The sequence below is a fragment of the Podarcis liolepis genome, assembly GCF_965112155.1.
Source record: "Podarcis liolepis genome assembly, chromosome: 5".
NCBI lineage: Eukaryota > Metazoa > Chordata > Lepidosauria > Squamata > Lacertidae > Podarcis > Podarcis liolepis.
Window position 1 is genome coordinate 30,151,940 of NC_139556.1, and position 22,233 is coordinate 30,174,172.

Sequence of the window (22,233 nt, forward strand, 5' to 3'; positions counted from 1 at the left end):
ATCTTTATCAGATATTTCAGCTCTCCTACTACTGAATATGTGATAGCATCATACACTTCTGTCACTCTACACTCTTCCAAGCATTGCATATTTTAAGAACTATAGATTTCAAGTCAGCCTATTTCAAATAACTATGCTAGGTCTATTGCGAGGTCACATTACATGCCAAGTAAGAAGTAAATGCTGCACAATGCCCGCTTGCTCAATAAGAGATTGAGCCCTCCTGTTTAGTTGTACAAAACCATTTTACAAAACAAACATACTTACTGTCTCTGCTGCTGAAGTGATCAGAGCCTTTCCACATTAATGGGATTCGGAGATCTAAAAGCAAGCAGGAAAAATTAAACGTGGTGACATCATGATGCTATCCCAATACAATCCAAAAATTCAGAATTGTTTCTTTTAATCCTTATCTGCGGCAAAAGTCAAGCACACTGTATCCAGCAGCCTGCCTAATCAATCATCAATGATACTGTTCAATTATCATAGACTTCCCTTTGGCAGAATTTCAGAAGAACATCAACTGAAAGGGCATTTTCAGTTAAGAAAAGTTTAGAATTTTACCCAAATGTTCCTAAAAATACAGTGGTACCTTGGTTCTTGAACTTAATCTGTTCCAGGAGTCCACTCAACTCCCGAAACCATTCGAAAACCAAGGCGTGACTTCCAATTGGCTTCCAGCACTCAACTGGAAGCCATGGAAGCCACATCAGACGCTTGACTTCCAAAAAACATTCGCAAACCGGAACACTCACTTCCAGGTTTGCGGCTTTTGGGAGCCGATTTGTTCGGGAGGTACCACTTTACTTGGAAGTTAGGAGCTTTTATTTATTTAAGTTAGTCCATTATTCAGTCAATAGTGCTGATTTAGCTTGGGAATATCTCAGTGACAGATGTTTATTTCAGTGTGCCAGGTTCTTCTAAAGGACCATGGGCATCAGTGACGCAGAAGAACTTTGTCCAAAAGCTTGGTGAGCTACTGCCACAGAGAGTAAACAGCCCTAGGCTGGAAGAACCAGCAGTCTGATTCTGTAAGAACAAGTCCATAAAGGCACTTGGCTAGCTCAACGTAAGAAAGCACTTTTATTCAGAATCTCCCACTCCTTCCACCACGTCTCAAGGATGCTTGCAAAACAGTGAAATCATTCATTCGGCTAGATTTGGTTCGGTTTGGATAAAGCTCAAGAAGATTCTTCCATTCTTCTCCCAAGTCTCAAAAAAAAGGGGGGGGTTCCTTTAGCCAGTGTGGTGTAGTGGTTAAGAGTGGTGGACTTGTAATCTGGTGAACCAGGTTCAATTCTCCGCTCCTCCACATGCAGCTGCTGGGTGACTTTGGGCTAGTCACACGTCTCTGAAGTCTCTCAGCCTCACTCACCTCACAGAGTGTTTGTTGTGGGGGAGGAAGGGAAAGGAGATTGTTAGCCACTTTGAGACTCCTTAGGGTGGTGATAAAGCGGGATATCAAATCCAAACTCTCCTTCTTCTTCCAGAGAAGCTTGCAAAGTCACAAGAGCCTAGCCACTTTGCAAATATCTCCACAGCTCAGCACTTACAGCTTAGAGGTAGGGGATTTGGTTAGAGGTTTGCTGCCACAGTTGTGGTGTGCTTCAGAGGCACAGGAGTGGATCTGAAATCTAACACGGCATCATCACATGGTTAGCGGCAGCCACAAATTTTGACTGGATACCAAGGCCAAATTATGTGGACCCTTGAATATGACAGCTCCTGCTATCTTCGAGGAAGATGCACCACACTATATTTTGAAATCACAGGAAAATTTTGTATGGAATATTTTACCTTTGTGTTGCCAACTAATAAGCAAAATGATTTGAACACAAGAGGTAGATATTAGGAGACACTGACAAGCTGCATGTTTTTCCAACACCTTTGGAAAAAATTAGGATAAATTTGGCTTTAAAAGGAAGAGAAGCATCCAATAATCACAGAAAAAGAGTTGAGAAGCCATGTTTTACACTGTTTACTAAAACTGGAATAGCAATTTATTAGAATCACTCATTCCAGTTATGAGTAAAAATCAAAGTAACTTGGCTTTCAAATGATGCTTCAATAAAGGGTTTGAACCATGCAGGGAAATGTGGAATGGCAGAAGTGAACAGCTTCATGTCAAAGAAGATTACATCTCAATCAATTTCATAAGCAGACATTCTTTGGCCTATGGTGCACATTATCGAAGCCTGCTATTTCAGCAATAAATCCCACTGGCAATGTATTCTCATGAGACTCTGCTTCAAAGCTTTCATAGCATTTAATTGGCTATCCGTTTCTTGGAGTCACATTAATGTAACAAAATCCAACACTGAGGCAAGAATAAAATAGAACTTAAACTAAACAGATAAAAAGCTGGCAATAATATATTTATTTTCAATAAAGGCAGAAGGTTATTTTCTTCAGAGCTTCACCAGAAAACAATTACTGATCAGACCAACTAATCACTTTATATAATTATATTATGGCACACAGGCAAAGGTTTTGTAGTTTAGCCTGGCAAGTTGGAAAATTAGTGCTGCTGCTGCTGCTATTTTCCCCCTACACAATTCACTTTTATGTTCTGGGTCTCTATAATTTTGCCTTTCATTGATTCTCTTCTGATCTGTCTAATAGTTCTTTCAATATTTCCATAGGTGGAAGCTCTTCTTATGCTTTTCCTCTGTTGGGGGATCTTGGGTTCTTGGGTTCCTCAGGGATCTGTTCCAGGATCCCTGCTTTTCTGCCACTGCACATTATTCCTGGGAGACCTCATCAAATCTGTAATACTATGGCTTTCTGTATCCCCTGCAGGGAGATAACACCCAGCTCTTTCTTTCCATAGCTGTCAAGTGTCCCTTATTTGAAGGGACAGTCCCTTATTCCAGCGCCATGTCCCGCTGTTGTCCCTTATTGATGGATGTCCCTTAAATTTCAAAGGAGCAGCTCCTCTCCCTCCCTCCCTGCTGGCCAGGGAGGCTCCAACTGTGTTGCTTGGCTGTGTTGCTCACCCAATAAGAAGTCTAAGAACGACTGGGGGGTGGAGCTTGCATGCCTTGTGTGTGGCTAGTTAATGCAAGCTGAGGGGTTTTTTGAATGCTGGACGCCATTTTGTTGCACATGCTGCTGCAAACTTTGCAGTGCAAAGCCAGGCCGGGGAGCCATCTTAAGTTTGAGGCTTCATAGGCCTTGTGGTGCATGTGATTCAGATTCTATTCAGTTGAACCTCTGGTTACAAAGTTGGTTGGACAGTGTTCTCGAAGCTACCAGCATGAGTTTGACCAGACTGCAGGAGGACAGGAAGACTGGAGTGCCTGGAACAGGTGAGGCTGCAGGTCCCTTATTTTGGCTGCTGGTCCCTTATTTTCAAATCTGTAAGTTGACAGCTATGCTTTCTTTCTCTCCTCCTGAGCTGTTCTCCCTGCAATCCTACATCTCCAGCCACCTGATATTTGTACTTGCAAGTTGTTTTTTCAAACTCTTGTTTCAAACTCAGTATGTCCAAGATGCAACTGCTCATCTTTCTCCCCAAGGTCTGAACTCCCTATGTGCTATTCTGAATCCATTAATAATGCTACCATCCACCGTGCTGAACAGCTACATGGCCTTGGCACAGTCTCATAGCTCCTCCTAAGCTTGAGGAAAGGACCTATCCTTCTGTAATCGGTAAAATACCATGCACAATGGTGGTGTTATGTAAATAACAACAAGGTCCCTGTCCAATTGAGTTAACAATCTAGATTTAGACACTAGGAGAGGTGTCTACAACAAAGATGAGGCAAACGTAATTGGAACAATCTTTGAAGATACAAATACATATATTTAGGCTTTCAATTTGGAACTAAGGAGGTAAGCCAAAGGGGTCATGGATGAAGTGGGCCTTGAGAAGGGCTTCAATGACTAAAGCTGTTTGGGGAGCAAATTCAAGGCATAAGCAGTAGTGAGGGGCAAGTCATTAAAACAGGAGGCCTTCAGATGGGTGAGGATGATCAGTTTAAAAGAGAGAACGTCACAGACCCCCTCTCCTCACTCACCTTTTTGAAAAACTAAGACTGTGATCCTACTCGCCAGTTAAATGCACCTTGCATTCTGTTTAAATTAATGAGCCTTATTTTCGGAATATGCCAGTTTAGGACCAAGACATAGAAGTACAATTTAGAATGCAATACTTGTAATTTCACTGCTTATGCCACATCAGAAGTAATTTTCAAAACTACTCCTGCTTGGTTCTTATGCAGTTATATCCTCCAGTGATGAAGCTGGAAATGTATCCTTTGTACAAGACAGTTACACAGTAAGGGTGATAAGGCCTTGAATATTATCTTAAATGCAATGAATGCATTTACTTTCCAAATGGATTTAGTTACAGAGTTACCCAAGGCTAGCCATTTCACACAGAGAGCATGCATTTCAGTGAAAAGACACTGCATTGCAATTTATATTGCATCAGCAAATTTTCAAGCACACCAACGGAAGGCTTTCAGCACATAATAATACCTGATATGGCAAGTCTGCCTCCACAAGCTTCACGGTCTTTAGCTGCAAAATCTGAACATCTGACAAAACAAAATAAAGATTATAATTAGATAAAGAAATGAATTTCTATCCACTTCTTTTCTTTCAAAATAAATTTGTCTGAGGTCAGATTATTGTGTATTCAGTTATGCTCAAGAGGGATCCACACATCAAAGTATTGTAACTCTAACCAACCCATTAAAATTAAGCCACTTAGGGTTCAAAAATGACACATTTTTTGCATTTTCTAGGACACTGTAGCACATTCATAACTGTGCACATTAACACCCTCCTCCCTCCAAAATCTGGCAAACCACATTTGTGCTCTTCTGCAACTTCCCATCTTTCAATGACATTTGAACATAACTAGTACCTTGTGTCTTGGGCAAATTTCTCTAGGTATCCTCTTTTCTCATAACAGGAACTGGTGCAAGATGGACAGAGCAACAAAGTAAAACAATTTACTTCCTCCTTTGCTTCTGTACTGGACACACAGGAAAAGTCCTTGCAGAGGCATGATCACTCGGTCCTTTTGCCATGAACCCACTACGTCTCTTCACTAGACATGCAAGAGACAATGCCCTGTCCAGCATAAAAACAAAGTAGAATAGTGCTGGAGTTACAGATTGTGCAATTCCTCTGCCATCAGCCTGCTGTGTTTGTATGCTAGACAAGCAGGTGCTTTTCTACTGCATGTCTAGCACAAAAACACAACAGGATGGTGGTGGAAGGAAGGAGCAGCTGCTGCCAACCCCTTCGTTTCTATGCGGGACGTTAAATAGGAAGCTTCACCTCCTGGATGTCCAGTAAGAAAATGTAATAGGCTGCTGGAGGAGACATGAAGTGCTCTGAGCCATCAGTGGCAACCTCTTTTGGTTTCTGTGCTAGGCAGAGAGAATGTAGTATATACATGCTGCCTAGCACAGAAACCTAGGCTGTCCCTACCCCAGCTGCGAAACACTCTTTTCTACACCCAGCATAGAAATTCAGTGGTACCCTGTCCTCCTTTTGGCAGACTACTTCCTCTTTTGTGCTCATCCTTTTAGTGGAATAAATTTGTCCTTTATATATATATTTGTGGATTAGCGTTTTAGATTCTGTTCATATATTTGGTTTTCATATTTCTTGTTTTTCTAAGTTACTTTGACAATTTTGTGTAAAAAGCAATGAATGAATGAATATATTAAAAATGTTATTCCAAAAATAAGCAAGTGGCCAAAGCTACAGTGAAGCATAATAATAATTAAAATCAGTATTTTAAAATCCTAAACCATCTTTTTCTAGTTGGCCTGAGGACAGGTATTTTATTTCCTTTCTTGGTTGATGTAGTTATCAACATTGACCAGCAGATGGCACCAATTAATCATTTTATTTTATTTTATGGGGGGGTGTACAGGGAAGATATTATAAATATATGCTCAAGCTTTTCTGTGTCATCTAACATTTGATATGGCATCTTTAGATAAGAAATGCAACTGTAAGGCTCAAAACACTTTAAAGGTCACAACTGCCCTGAGAATACTTTGCTTCTGAGGGTCACAGAGCTAGTTCCTATTGTTTACAGAAAATTTACACATTATCACCTGCTCCTTCCTGTGTTTCTTCATTAGAAGCTGATGTAGGAGACCAGGTTATCCTAGCCATATGGGAGTCACTCCTCCAAACCCGAAGTGGCTCCCACAGAGGATGGTGTTTCTTGTCACTAGACCAATCTCAAAATCTCCATGACTCCTGGATCTCCTTCATAAGAATTCTCTGCTCTTTCAACCCTCTACTTTTCTTACCACCAAGAGCGGCAGCTGAAACTGTTCTTAGACCCTGAATGAGACTAAGGCCACACTGATCATCTGCTGCTTGCAGAAGTTGCACCTGTCTTTCAACTTCAGCGGCAGACACATTTGTGAGCATCTGTTGCATCACAGCAATTAAGTCAGTAATATTTTCATTAAAAACCCAATGTTTGAAGAACATTGGTTGGTGAGTAGTTACCCCATGCTGAATTACAGGCCATTACTGTAATAATGAGTGATTAATAGGGAATGCTTGCAAGAAAACTCTTGAGATTACTACTGACCGCACTGTGGTTCTCTTCATGGTTGAGTCTCCTGTCTGTTTCTGTAATTCTGTCCTGTAGGCAAGGATGCGAGCATTGCAAACCATCAGATTCTTAACTGCATGCAATATTTGGTCCTTTTGTGTGCTCACAGCAAGCAGCTTACAAATTCCTTCTCGCATTCTCGTTTCAAAGTCAATTTTCTCTTGAATGCTGCCACCCTAAACACCAAAACACAATGGAGTTGTCAGATAAATATCAAATGACAGATTTATGATTTATTGGAGGGGAATAAAGTTGGCTAAACCAGGAACAACAGATGCCAGGAACTACAACCCTCATCAGCCCCCAGCCTCCTTAGCCAACAGTAAAGTATGGTGGGAACTAGTGTAGTTCATCAACACCTGTAGGGTATCAAGTTAACTTATCCTTACACTAGGAGGTGTAGATTTTTATTTCATATTCAGTTCTGCAATGGGGTTAGAGAAAGATGTTTTCAGTCTACATTCCAAGGATCCTGGAGAAGACGGACCATGAGGGGACATACTTCTCTAAAAGGCAATTTGCCAACTGCCCATTGGCTGCGTTAAGACTCTCAGCCCAAAAGGCCTGGCTAGAGTGCAAGGGGTGACCAGAGTCCTAAAACTACAGAGCCAACATCACACAGTGAGACTATGCCATGGCTCAAGGGATCCTTTGAGGACTACTTGGGTGCCGTAAATTCTGAGGGGCAGGTGCCCTTCCTGACAACCCTTCAAAGACTGTACCCTGCAAAAAAAGGTGGCTTTCTTTTCATCGATGAGAGTTTCAGCACTAAGTAAGGCAGCTTTGCTTAAGGTGCAGCCTGCCGAAGAGTAAAATGATGGGACTGCTCGCTATTGGGTGGCATTCTGGTCGGTCTACGGAGGGGCTTTCCTGTATCTGGCGGACACTGGGCTGGCAAAAAAAAAAAGAGGGTCGCAGGAGGGGACCCTTCATCCCTTCCCCGTCCCTGCTCCGCTACACCACTGAAAGGGGGCAAAAAGTGGTGTGGGGGTGTCCTTGAAGAAAACCTGCCCAAAGCCAAAATCCTAGAGAGTCTCCAAAGCGGGGAGAGTTGAACTTTAATACCTCATCCCTAGTCCGTTTCCAAATGTTTAGCTCCCGGGGCGAAAAGGGCGATGGGCGCCCGGTCCCTGCCTTCTCTTGGCGCTTTAGAGACGAAGGAGGGGAGGGGGCGGGAATCCATGTCGCCTTCTTCTCTCCTCCCCTGCTTAGTATTTACAGTGATACCTCGGGTTACATACGCTTCAGGTTACATACGCTTCAGGTTACAGACTCCACTAACCCAGAAATAGTGCTTCAGGTTAAGAACTTTGCTTCAGGATGAGGACAGAAATCGTGCAGCAGCAGCGGGAGGCCCCATTAGCTAAAGTGGTGCTTCAGGTTACGAACAGTTTCAGGTTAAGAACGGACCTCCGGAACGAATTAAGTTCTTAACCCGAGGTACCACTGTACTTGATACAGCATGCAAGGAGGACGGGAAGGAGAGAGAAAGAGAGACAAACCTCCAAAATAACAGCAACGCGCGTTTGCTCTCCGCCCCCCCCCAAAAGGCGGGGAGGCGAACGGCCTCTGCTGCTCACCTGGCCCTCCTTCACCTGCTGCTCGTCGGCAGCGCGGCCTCCTCGGCACCGCCTCATCGCCTTTCCCGCCTCGGCTATGGCCGCCGCCGCCGCCGCCGCCTCAGAGCCGCCGCAGTTCAAACTTCCCGCTCCGCCTCCTTCGCCGCTGCTCCGGCCCAACGGCAGCGCGGGGCCCGCCTTTTCCTCCGCCTCCTTCTCCTCGTCCCGCCTCGGCCGCGGCTCCTCGTCAGAAGGCTGCGCTCGCTTGGCGGCCCTTGAGGCGAATGGCTGCCTAGCATCGCGTTGTTGCTCAGGCGCCTGTTCAGCCAACAGCCCCCGCTTTGCTTTATAGCCAGGACTGACCTCCGTACCTAGAAGCCCTGTTCGCTCACGTTCAGCTCTCTTGACTGAAATAGGTTGTGGGAAACAATGAAGAGAGGGCGCCGCGGAGCATGTGCAGAATGTTCTTCCTCCAACCAGCGCCACGAAGTAGCCGCCGTGCCACTGCTAGCTATAATCATAATCATTTCAAATTATGTTTTCCTCGTCCACTTCACTGGGTTGCCCCAGCCACTCTGGGCGGCTTACACAGTATAAAAGCATAATAAAACGTCACACATTAAAAAGCGATACGGGGCTGCCTTCAGCTCGGCTAGTACTGCCTGGGACTTCGCTTCAGGAGCACAGCTTGCCAGGGCTCAATGAATGGCACTGTGTTGCCTGGTGCCCTCCAGATGTTGTGAACTAGTTTCCAAAAGTCCCAGCCAGCATTGCCAGTGATCAGGGGTGGGTGGGAGTTGTCCAAAACGTCTGAAGGGCCCCCAGACCTAACCTATCTCCCAGGATGTGTGGATAAAAGGGAGAGCCAGGTACACTGCCTTGGACTCCTTAGAAGGCAGGTTATAAATGTAGCCAATACCCACATACTGGTTTTCATTCCCTTTTCTGAGTGCAATTCACAGTGCCAATCCTTGTGTTTAAAGCCCCTAAAGGGCTTGGGACCTGAGGAACTGCTTATATACACATAAGCCTGTGTGCAGCCATGCACTGCTATCATCCAGAGACCCTTCTAGTCCCTTTGGCATCTGAAATGAGACAAGTTAGTCTTCTAGGTTCCTGTTTCCCCTGAGGCCAGTTTGGCCACCAATCTGATGTCTTTTAGGGGCTGGGCGAATAACTTTTTCATTTCGCCAGATTTTATCACCACTTACCATCTGATGGAGTTTTAGCTTCTACAAGGATTCCATTGGGATTGCCTTTGGATGTTACCTCACCGATCTTTGTCGTTTTATTATTGCATGCTTAATGCAATTTGTTATGCAATGTTTTTGAGGGGTTTTTTTGCTGAAGGGCAGTACAGAAAACATATTTTAACTGTGAGTGTGCTGCACTGTACCACAGATTTTCCTTGACCCATTGCACCTTTGGAGACCCCCAAATACAGTTGTGAGCTGTATCTGGTTTAGGAGGTATTGCAATGAGAAAAGGCTCATCTGCCTAATATATACTTCTCCATAGAGCTGTTTGACACACTAAAGCCTTGTCACAAAAAATAGCCACTTTGGCTGTCATCCTATGCACATTTACACAGGAGTAAGACCAATAGAGCACAGTTGCACTTTTCAGCAATCTTAACCGTGCCATCTTTTTGATTAGAAATACAATATGAAGATATTGAGAGGGCTTGAATGTTTTTAGGACTGCAGATCTAAACTTCCCTAAGCTGGGAGCTATGCTTACTGAAGTCAGTGTGACCTATTTGCAAATAAACATATAGGATCAAGTGAAACATAGTAAATCATTTGACTAAAGTTTTGGCCAGGTACTACTGGTATATAGCAAACTGATATTCTTACACACACACACACACACACACACACACACACACACACACACACACACCAGCAGCCACACATACTGCGTTGTTGGAGCTTGAAGCAAACATCAGTAATAAAAAAAGATCCTGGGAAATAAGCCTGGGAAACCTGGTACATCTAATAAGGCAATTTATGAGAAGGCAGTTTATTAACCGCACCAAACAGAAGAGAGAAAAGGCACTGAAACTGAAAAATCACAACCTGTTTGTCCATAACACTCTGTAAAATTTGTTACGGTATATAGAACTGTGGGTGCTGTGTGGGTCACAAAGGTAAATATTGTTCAAACGTTTCTGTGTCATATTAACTTTTCTGATCTTTAAACATTTAGCTTGATTAAAAATTGAGCTCAGTTAAACAGAGCAGTCAAATCTATCTATATATTTCCAGGGCAACAAATCTATATACTGTGATGGCAACAATCTTCAGTGGCTTTAAGAGGGAATGGCTACTAGTCATTATGGTGAGGGACCTCCATACACACTTCAGTGCTGGCTTCAGTGCTGGATTTACGGTATGTATAGGCTAAGTAGGCTGAAGTCTAGGGCCTCTAAATCTAGGGGGCCTCGCCAGCCAGCCTGCTCCCCAGCGGGCAGTCTCCCCTCTCCCAAAATTGCAAACCCAAGACTTCATGTGAGGGCAGGGCAACTTGGGCCTGTCAGGCTTGCGCCCTAGATCTCTGCAGCTACAGCAGGCACTGTCTCTCAAACACCAACAAACACGCCCTTTCTCTTTGATGGGAGGTGTAGCGCTTCTGAATAAAAGACATTGGGGAACAATGGCGGGAGAGGGCAGTTGCCCCATGTCCTGTTTGTGCGCTTCCCAGAGGCATCTAATTGGCCACTAGAAGAAGCAGGAGGCTGGACTGGATAGGCCTCAGGTCTCATCCTGTAGGACACTTCTGGGTTCTTATGACTGCTCCAGAAAACTAATTTCAGCCTCCTGAGGATTAGACGCAAAAAGACCAGCCCTTTTTCATGGGAAAGATGGAACGCGGAGAGAGCAGAAATAGACAAGCATAACTCTGTGGGCGTTATCAAAAATTTGTCAAAAGAGAGTAATAAATCATTACTAAAGAATTTTTTTAATTGTAATGACAGCCATATGTACAAGGAAATTTATTTTCTCATTATTAATCCATCAGTACTCAATCAGGCAAACTTTCATTGCTTTGTATTTTCCCCAGGGTACATTTATCTAGAAGCTGTTGAGAAGCTGTCAGAAGATAGGAACAGTATAGAGAAAACCAGTATTAAAATTTACAACCGTTTATTTTGTTGCTGAAAAACTCCAGGTTTTTTTGAATTTTGTTTTTGCTTCCTGCCTTATTAAAATGCCACAGGACTGTTCTTTGGCTGCTTCTATAAACTGATGTGTGTTGTGAATAAAGGCATAATACGATGCTTTGTACATTTGTGTAGTGGGAATGCCATAACGAGACAACATACACCCCAAAGTGAACATGCAATGCCAGGCCTTCATTAAGGAGACATTGCTAGTGCAGTTGTATGCATGTCTACTCAAAAGTACATCTCACTGAGTTCAATGGTGTTTACCATTAAGTGGGGTACATGATTGCAGCCTCACCTGACCTGTGGATGACTCCCATTGAATTCAGTGTGGCTTTACTGATTGCACTGTAAGCCAATAATACTTTATTCCAAGTAGATGGATTCTGAATCATAAAAATAACTGGCATTTTTTAAGAATGGCATTTCTGGACATCTTGATTTCTGCATAATAAAAACACTTGCTGCGATATTGATGCCCAAATGTTAGTCTTATTTACAATCTGTGGTTTGTGTTTACTCATTCTGAACGCAGATACATCACTAGTTACTTTAACGATGTCTCTGTGCTTGCCCTATGGGAGAAGAGTCTCCTGCTCTTCCCTCCAAACTACTGATTTTAATGGATAATATTTTCCTGCGCTGGAGCTGCTGAAGTCACCAGTGTTCAGGAGCTGGCAACCCCAGTGATCTGCACACATAAGAGCAAAAAAACAACAGTACAAAAACATTTGAAGATCCTTCATTCTCCTCACACCTGCCCCAATTGATAATGTATATTTTATAAGTTAGATAATTACTTATTATTTATTGTATAACCTGCATCATGTCAAGGGCCCAGGGTGGATAACAATATTAATTTTTGAAGTCCAATTACAAAATATTAAGCATTGTCTCAAGGGCCTAGGGTGGATAACAATATTAATTTTAAAAACTCCAGTTACAAAATATTAAGCACCATCTCAATGGCCCAGGGTGGATAACAATATTAATGCTTAAAAGTCCAATTACAAAATATTAATCCCACTTGTTGCTTTATTCTTCTACAGATGTGAAGGCCTGGGGAAAAAATTGAAAAATAGGTGAGAAAACCACTGCCTCCCCCATGTTTCTTCTCTCCCTATTTGTTTCTGAAAAGATGTGGGTGGAGTGGAGCTGTTCCCCCACCCATCCATTGAATCTTCCCAATCCCCAGGTCTTCACATCTCTGCTCCTCCCTAATCTCCAGCCACCCAAACCCAATCTGAACAAAGGTGACCTACACCACTTTTAGTACAGTAGATGGCCACATTCTGCTTTTGATGAATCAGAGGAGCAGAACTGTGAAGCTGAGGGGCAATCACCAAAGATAATTGAAATATACTCGGAGTCGAGTGTGAATTTCCTGCTCTTTATTCAGCTCATAGTAGCAATGAATAAAACTTTCCCCCAAACATCTAGCTATATATACATTATTTACACAATGGGCCCTGCATGATTGGCTAATTCTGGGCTGCTCCTGCAGGCCAATCAGGTTGCTGATTCACTTCCACCTGGAGCTGGATTGGGTGGCTCCTGCAGACCAATCAGACTGCTGCATTCTGGATCCTATTGTTCTAAGATTCAGCTCAGTACATAACAATACAGTGGTACCTCTGGTTGCGAATAGGATCCATTCCGGAGCCCCTTTCGCATCCAGAAGCGAACACAACCCACGTCCATGGGTCACAATTTCCCGCTTCTGCACATGCGCGTGATGTCATTTTTACCATCTTCGCATGCGTGAGTGGCAAAACCCGGAAGTAACTCCAACTGTGTTGCTTGGCTGCGTTGCTCACCCAATAAGGAGTCTAAGAACAACTGGGGGGTGGAGCTTGCATGCCTTGTGCCTATCAAATCAGCCGTGTTGCCTGGGGAGTCACCTTTGCTCAGCGCTTCCCAGCGGAGAGGTGACGGTGGTTTGTACTGTTGTACTGTTTTATTGTTGTTAGTTGCCCTGAGCCCGGCTTCGACTGGGGAGGGCGGGATATAAATAAAATTTATTATTATCATTATTATTTCCTTGCTGCATCCCCTTTGCCGGGTTGCTGCGCTGTGGGAACCACCGCTTGAGACTTTGTTTGGCTGCTAGCCGGGGTTTCTGCCTTTGGCTCGAAGGGGCTCAGAAGTTGAACATACCTGTGCCCCTTGGAAAATCCCTTATTTTGGCTACTGATTCCTTATTTTCGAGGCTGCTGGTCCCTTATTTCCAAATCTGTAAGTTGACAGCTATGGTTTGTGGCTGCGGCGGTTAATCATCCATTATGAAGACGCAGCTATGAGAGCAAAGCACATTTTGATGCAATCTTTCCATTTTGCTTTTCTCCCCCTTGGTTCTCAAGGGAGCCTAGATTACAGCAAAGGCAACAAGCTTTGAGTTGTAAGGAAATACAGGAGGAAATAGAGCCAAACCAGCAGACCATCGGGTATAAAGGTAAAGGTAAAGGTACCCCTGCCCTAACGGGCCAGTCTTGACAGACTCTGGGGTTTGTGCGCCCATCTCACATCTATAGGCCGGGGGCCAGCGCTGTCCGGAGACACTTCCGGGTCACGTGGCCAGTGTGACAAAGCTGCATCTGGCGAGCCAGCGCAGCACACGGAACGCCGTTTAGCTTCCCGCTGATAAGCGGTACCTATTTATCTACTTGCACCCGGGGGTGCTTTCGAACTGCTAGGTTGGCAGGCGCTGGGACCGAGCAGCGGGAGCGCACCCCGCCGCGGGGATTCGAACCGCCGACCTTTCGATCGGCAAGCCCTAGGCGCTGAGGCTTTTACCCACAGCGCCACCCGCGTCCCTTCTATACCATCGGGTATATGGAGTTCTTAATCTCCTAAGTCGCATGAGTAGCCAGATGTGGCTAATCAAACGTGTCTTCCTTTGAATTTCTGTGTCCCCCCCTTTTTTACTCCCCCCCAGCACACTGCAAAATACACAAAAGGTAGCTGCCCAAACATCTCTGTTTATTGTGGAAATGAATCTGGCAACATACGGACTTGATTGCGGAGCAGAAAATTCTGCGCTCCAGTATCCTCACTAGGGAGCAAGGGACAGAGAAGAAGCAAAATGACCGTCCCTGATCAGAACAAAGATTTCTTCAGAAATTCCTGTTCAATTAACTGGCTGAAATGTGGAGTTCACTTGAATTCATGTCAGATTTTTGTGGGGGGGGGGGGAATCGCCTCCTGCTTTTAGTGGGTGTTTTTTAATGGTATTTGAAGTCTTTAATATTTAATTGCATCACTACGCCTTTCTAAGCAGGAATGCATTTCCAGCTCTTTGAACCTTTTTTTGGAAAGGAATTTGCTCTGCGCAGTAAAAGGAGAGATGCCGGTTGACAGCATCTGCTGATGTTTTCCCAGGACATATTTTCACATGAAACTGTAAGAGTGAATCAGATCAAACGGCAGCAAAGCAGATGCCAAAAAAAGAATGCTAACGAAAACCACCAGGATGCGTTTACGTTGCACTGTGAGGGCAAACGCTTGGGTACGTCTATAGTACTCATATATTTTTCCCACTAAACTTGTACGGTGCTGCTTTCATATATCAATTGCTTTCAGTGCTTATGGATGATTATTTTATTGATTTTTCCATTGCAACTGCCTAAAGGGACCCAGTTGATTGCAATGCAAATACCTAAAAGTGTAGAAGCAAAAATATTTGGCATAATTGGTCAGAGGCGTTTTATCAGAAGCCATTCGTCAATGGAAGTCAATAAATAAAGAGGAACGAGTCTGAAAAACTGGAGGTGGCTAACAGTGCAACATTAAACTCCTAAAATCCACATTGCTGGAGGGAATTAGGATGAGGCAGAAGTGTTATCCGGCTCTGTTGGTGGGGTGCTTCTGCCAGTAGTGGCCAGCGTATGAACCCAAAATGAGGCAAGGGGAAGCCATTTGCCTCAGGCAGCAGGTTTGACCCCCTCTCCACCTTGGTGCTACCACCACTGCCACAGCACCATTGCCCTCACTGTTATGTACTGAAGTTCTCACCCTGGGCCAGCAGGGGGATACTGTAGATAGTTTTCACTCAGGTCCGCATATGCAAATAAGGAATTGAAAGTGACATACAGTGATTGGATAGTTACAGAAAGTTGTTACTGTTGCTTTGTAGTTGAGCTCTATATAAGCAGGTTGGCTGAACCCTTCAGCCCAGTTCTGTTCAGGCCTGTGAATAAACAAGAGCTGTTTGAAGAATTGCTATGTCATCTGATATGTTCACCCACAACTTAACACTCACCACTGCGCCAGCTGCGCCCTTGTGGTGGAAGTGTAGCCACAGCTGCAGGTAAGCGTGCAGTTGTGGTGGCAGGGCTGGTGGCAGCAGAGGTGTGGCAGCAGGGGCAGGAAGGGGCACACATTGTGAGTACAGAGGTAGTATCAGAGTGTTTTGCCTACAGTGGCAAAGCATCTCAGGCTGGCTTTGAGGAGGAGGAACAAGGCTGACCATGAATGCACTGGATCCTCTTTTAAAAAAATTAAATTATATTAAAACTTTTTCATACTTGAATGAAATAAAAGAAACTCATCTAAATAAAAATAAAAGCAAAGGGATAAAGAGAAACAATCACAGAAAAGAAACTATTCACTCTAAAACGACTCTCAACTCATCTACTTTCCATTAGGCAATATTTCCCCAATCTTCCAACTGAAATGGGTTAATTCAGTTTTCTTTTTACAGAAAAAGTCCAAAGGGAGTTTTCTTCTTCTTCTTCTTCTTCTTCTTCTTCTTCTTCTTCTTCTTCTTCTTCTTCTTCTTCTTCTTCTTCTTCTTAACAAATGTCAGCAATAGTTATCCTCTCATCGAATATCAGCTTCGTCTCCAGTTTCTTCAGCAACCATTCCTCCATATTAAACCATAACAAGACTTTCCACTAGATCCTGAGTTGATCCTTTTCCTGGTAAGGGGTGAGACCTGGCTCCTCTGCTGTGCCAGCCTCCCATGCCTCCCTGGGCCCTCTTTGCATTGCTTTGCCAGGCTGAAATCCTGCACCCACTTAGTCAGGAATAATTCCCACTGACCTGAAGGGGGTTGCTTTTGAGCGGACACATAGAATTTTGGTCTCCAGTTGGTGAGTCCAGACCCACTGGCAGGTAGTGCCTTAGATTTCTTTCACTCACCATACAAATACATGGTTAGAAAAAGAGAAAAGAAGCGAGTCCCTCAGCGCATGCTTGGGTTAAAGGTAGATCCTGCTTCTGAATATGTTGAAGGCTCCTGGTGTAGAGATTGCACTGTAAGAGATCAATCCTGCATTGCATTTATCCGCAAGTAACTTCTCAGCAACACAGAATTTTGTTGTCATCTGGAGGTTTTGGGGTTGCAGTGCTATAAATCTTACACTAGCAATCCTGTTGGAATCAGAGAACTGCCTGAAGACTGCAAGTTTGCGTGCAGGGCGTGTATGGCAGGGGGAGATACGGGAACAGGCTGTCAAAAAGAAATATTGTTCAGTGGGTAATTGGGTGAAATGTATGCCAGGGCAGGGAATCAATGCAAGGCTCACACACCACTTTTTAGAACTCCTTTCAGCTTTTTGGAGGCTTAAGTTGGATATATATTGTATGTGTGGACCTCTAATTGACCCCTGCCTAGACAGAAGTAAATTCCACCCTCCTGCCCTTCAGTTGTTTTGATTCTGTCTGCCATGATCTTTATGCATCATAAATACCGTATTTTTTGCACCATAACACTCATAACAAATGTCTGTGCGTGTTATGGAGGGAATGCCTACGGGTGGCATGCCTACGGATTTTCCTCCTCTAAAAACTACGTGCGTGTTATGGTCGGGTGCGTGTTATAGAGCGAAAAATACGGTAACGGTCCTGATTTTACTGGAAATAATGGAAGTTTTTATTCGCTGCAGAGGAAGCTTCCTGTTCCCTTGGCCTAACTTTTTTCCTCGGTTGCATGTACTCTTAAATGTTGAGCACTAATGCCAGTCTCAGCCAGCTCCGCAGCATTAAAAAGTTGCACCAGGAACAACAACCAAACAGCAGAGCTGAAGACACAGTTAAGAGCTGTTTGACAGTGCAATGGACTCCCTTGGGAGGTGGCAGAGGTTGGATGGCCATCTGTCATGGATGCTTTAGTTGAGATTCCTTCATTGCAGGGGGTTGGACTAGATGACCCTCAGGGTCCTTTCCAATTCTATGATCCTATGATGTGTGTGTGTGTGTTTTAGGGTATCGCGTTGTATGTCCATCTCATTGCCTGTGATCTGAAAGAGGTCCCCTCCCCACTGACCTACAACCTAACATAATTAATATAAAACTTAAATCAAATCAAATTTAAATTGATATGCTTTGAGGCAAAATGAATAGCCTTTCATATCAAAAGGCAGGGTTTCTTTTTTTTTATATTCTTTATGGAAATATAAAAAGTACAAAATTACAAGTGAACTGAGTAAGGTAAGACACAAAAAAGAAAAGAAAAGAAATGGTACCCATGTAGAAAACAAAACAGAACAGCAAAAAAAAGTATGCATTACAAAAAAAAATGTTATTGTAGTTCACCAGTCCTTAACCTAATATTGTATTTATAAAAACGCAGGCCTTCTGAGGAAAGAGATAGAGAAAATGGGAGAAAATGGTGTGTGGCACCTGTGACTTTTCTGGAGCTGATACATAGTAGTCCCTCTGTTCTTCTCACCTGAAAGTAGTTTCTGTAATTTCTGGGTGAACTGAATGGTGGAACTTTGTGAAGTTTTAAAAATTTGATTCCATTTTAGTTATAATTTATATATGCATTCAAGGGTTTCATCACACTCAACTCTGTGTTTGATTGTGGCCATTGCATTTATCGTTTTTAGCTATCTGGAACGTAAAGCTGCTGTTTAAGCTTAAATAATGGTATGGGTCTTAAATTAGACTTACTAGTCAAAGAAATAGGCAAAATCGTAACATGATCAAAGGAAAGAATAAGATTAATGGATCTGTCAGGTTGTGAGCTTTATCTCTTGGCTGGTACGAGGGAAATAGAACAAAGGAAAGGTTCTGTGGATGGCCAAGGTTTTACGCAAGCTACAGTGTGGTACAAAAAACAGCAATACTGGTAGGACTTCTCTGCTTTTTTATTATTGTATGACATGCATAAATTAGTAGGTGAAGCATTTTGTGGTATGCAGATACAGAGGTGAAGAAAACTCCTGTGCTGAATTTCCTGCTGCTTTGCAGCCATTAAGTTAACAGTACAGGTGCCTTTCTAGGAAAAAAGTTGACAATCCCAACTGCTAGTACTAATGACAACATGCCACATTTATCACAGGATATTAGAACCTCATATCCAGAATGAGTGCTATGTAAAAATGAATTCCAAGCAGCCAAATTATTTCTGGACCTAAACTGTCAGAATATATGAAACTTCTGGAGTCAGACCATTGGCCCATCCAGCTCTGTATTGTCTACACTGACTGGCAGCCACTCTCAAGGATTTCAGACCTGGGTTTCTCCCAGCCCGACCTGGAGATGATGAGCACTGAACCTGTAATCAAAAGCAGGATAAAGCTGTAACAGTGCAACCATATCCGTGTCTACTCAGATGTAGTCCCTACTGAGTTCAATGGGACTTAATCTTAGGTAAGTGTGTATATGATCACAGGCTAAAGGGCCTGATTATACCAGGAAACATGGCGGGCTTAGAGGACACAACAGCCAGGAACCTTAACAAGAACTTTACCATCCCTCTTAGACAACAGCAGAAGAGAAGAAACAGCTAACTCTACCCTAAGTCCATGGCCACCTCAGGTCCAGCCCATATGACAGTACAGTGGCACCTTGGATTAAGAACGTAATTTGTTCTGGAGGTCCGTTCTTAACCTGAAACTGTTCTTAACCTGAGATACCACTTTAGCTAATGGGCCCTCCCGCTGCTGCTGTGTGATTTCTGTTCTCATCCTGAAGCAAAGTTCTTAACCCGAGGTACTATTTCTGGGTTAGTGGAGTCTGTAACCTGAAGTGTCTGTAACCTGAAGCGTCTGTAACCTGAGGTACCACTGTATCCAAATAATATTCCAGAGGGGGCCTCATTGCAGTAAGATCTGCAAGAGAGGCCCTGCATTTAAATGTTATCTCACATGGAGGCCAGGTTTGCCTCTGTGAGAAGCAGGGCCTTTTCATCATGGCCCCAAGCTTTAGAATGTCAGCAGAAGAGGAGTTTGTTTTCATAGCCAGGTCAAGGCTTCTGCTTTCCAAATGACCTTTGGAGTAAGAGGTCAACTATCCTCGAACATTTGAAGGGCAGCTGCATAGATGACAGACCAATTTTATTTTCTATTGCTCGAGAGGACAAGGTGCAAACCACTGAGGTCAAACGACAAGGGGCGGGGGGGGGGGAGGACTGGACATTGAGAAGAGTTTCTTGAAGGTTGATTGACAGTGGAACAGATTGTTTGACAGTAATGGGTAGGGGTTGCTCTGCGGAGAACAGCCTGGCGGGTTGTCTAGCCATGGTGCAATTTGTCCCGACTCCATTGACTTTGATGGGTCTGCTCCCAGTATGACTTCGCTAGATACAACTCAACGACTCTGAACTCTTTACAAACACCACACATTATATAGAGCTGGGTGATGCTAGTCAACAGACCAGGATGTAGTACAGTGATACCTCGGGTTACATACGCTTCAGGTTACATAGGCTTCAGGTTACAGACTCCGCTAACCCAGAAATAGTACCTCAGGTTAAGAACTTTGCTTCAGGATGAGAACAGATATCGTGCTCCGGCGACGCAGCGGCAGCAGGAGGCCCCATTAGCTAAAGTGGTGCTTCAGGTTAAGAACAGTTTCAGGTTAAGAATGGACCTCCGGAACGAATTAAGTACTTAACCCAAGGTACCACTGTATGTGGAACCATCTAGTGGAGGAAAACTGTTTGTTTGTTTGTTTGTTTAAACTTGCAGCTCCGTTCTCAAGGTTAAGCCGATCAGCTGAGATCTCTCCGGATTCAGCTGGGGGTAGGTGGGTTGAAAATTACTTTTAAATGGTTGAGAATGCGAGTAAAAGGGGAGTGTTGAGGGGTGGGTAACTACTCTGCATTGCCAGTTCTGTTTTGAGGGTGTTCTGTGCTCTTTACTCAGCCACAGCCTCCATCAACCGTAGCAAGCTTTTCTATATCCCAACTCTAGTACAGCTTGGTAAATATGCCAAAGAAGTAACGAAACATTTAAACAAGGCCTTCATAAATGGTTTGTTCTTGGCACCCCCTCCCCCCTCCCCCCGTTAATATTTTGTTGTTGTTGTTGTTGTTAAAAAGGATATTAAATGTCTGTAACAAAGCAGTTTTACTGTGGCAAACAGTTACCTATGAGAAGTCATTGTTATTCCTAGATGGCGAAGAAAGTCTGAATGCTGCTGATGTACTTGAACCGACATAACGCCACTAGATTAATAATGCTCTTTCCGTGTGCTACATTTTTGTTGTCTTGACAACCGAAATAATTTAGAAAAGAAGGCTGCTTCTTCCTCTGCTCCCCCCATCCCCATCCCCATTTAGTAAATTGGCTTGAAAATTGAGATGTACTATATGAGCTTTTATAGGTATATAAACAATTAATGCAAATCCACAACAGTTCCCTCTCCTTTGATATATATATATATAAAAACGGGCCACGTTTAGCCAAACAGCTCTGAATGACAGGAGGGATCCAAACACATACAAGTATATTCCCACCTGTAGTTATTCAAGCTGATTCTCTCACCTTCATTCGAACTATTTTGAGAGGGAAAGTATTGTGGAAAAAATGAAAGCATAAGAGCAGCAATTCTGAAACTTTGTTTCCTTCTAGTTGGTTTACCTGTTGTGGACCATCACATTTTCTCCTTGCGGCGATCACATGGGAAGGTGATTGAAGGCTTAAAAAAAAATAGACAGCTGCCTCCCCTCCACTTTCTGCTTGGGAGAGAACTGTCCATTACAGTGGTACCTCGGGTTAAGGACTTAATTCGTTCCGGAGGTCCGTTCTTAACCTGAAACTGTTCTTAACCTGAAGCACCACTTTAGCTAATGGGGCCTCCCGCTGCTGCTGCGCCGCTGCTGCACGATTTCTGTCCTCATCCTGAAGCAAAGTTCTTAACCTGAGGTTCTATTTCTGGGTTAGCGGAGTGTGTAACCTGAAGCATATGTAACCTGAAGCGTATGTAACCCAAGGTACCACTGTATGGCAATTTGTGCTGCTGAAAAGTCAAGCTGGTATTCAGTTGAACTTCCAAATACAAAACTGTCAAGTGGATAGCCTCTTCAGCATGCAATGGAAACATCAAGTAAACATTTGGCTCTCCAGCAATCCTCACTATTGTCTTCACCATGGTCTCTAGAATCACCTGGAGCCCCAGAAAACCACTCAGACCATGCTAAGAATGACTGCAAGAGATATTCCTTGCACAGGAAAGGGTGTATCAGCAAGCATCTAATCATACACAATCCAAATTTAACAGATAGAGCTCAGGAAGGTGTTTTATACAACCAATTGTATAGATGCATCAGAGTTTTTCTCTATGCTTTGTGACCTCCAACACTTCGTGATTCCCAGCTGGTTTTGCCTCCATCTTCGCACAGGCCTGGCCTAGGACATTTGCCCATTGGCAGCAGCTGAATTTAGCCACCACTAGCTTGCTTTCTGTAATTGATTCACATGAAAGCAGCTGGATAAAAGCTCCACCCCCACCCTGTGAGAGATTTGAACCCTGGTTTCTCCCAGGTGCTAATCTGACACTCAAACCACAATACAGCACACCGGCTATTTTGATCTTATTCTTTTTGTTTTTACAGAGATGTGCATAAAGAGTTAATCAGTACCTTATTAGATGTCCAACCTATTATTTATTTCTTTGCCTTATCAGCAGTACACTGAGGTGATTCATCTGAAAGATGGCTCATAGCTCCCTACACTTGAGAG

General features: G+C 43.6%; 1 protein-coding gene across 1 annotated transcript in view; it reads right to left on the reverse strand.

Moving 5' to 3' along the window:
* The window catches only part of RTKN2 (rhotekin 2), a 32,163-nt gene extending 23,177 nt beyond the window's left edge, over positions 1 to 8,986 (reverse strand). Inside the window, 4 exon segments of the mRNA XM_083502656.1 lie at positions 268 to 321; positions 4,483 to 4,541; positions 6,575 to 6,774; positions 8,179 to 8,986. Of these exon segments, the coding sequence (XP_083358782.1) occupies positions 268 to 321; positions 4,483 to 4,541; positions 6,575 to 6,774; positions 8,179 to 8,235 (370 nt within the window). The 5' untranslated portion in view covers positions 8,236 to 8,986.
* Positions 8,987 to 22,233: the final 13,247 nt, after the last annotated feature.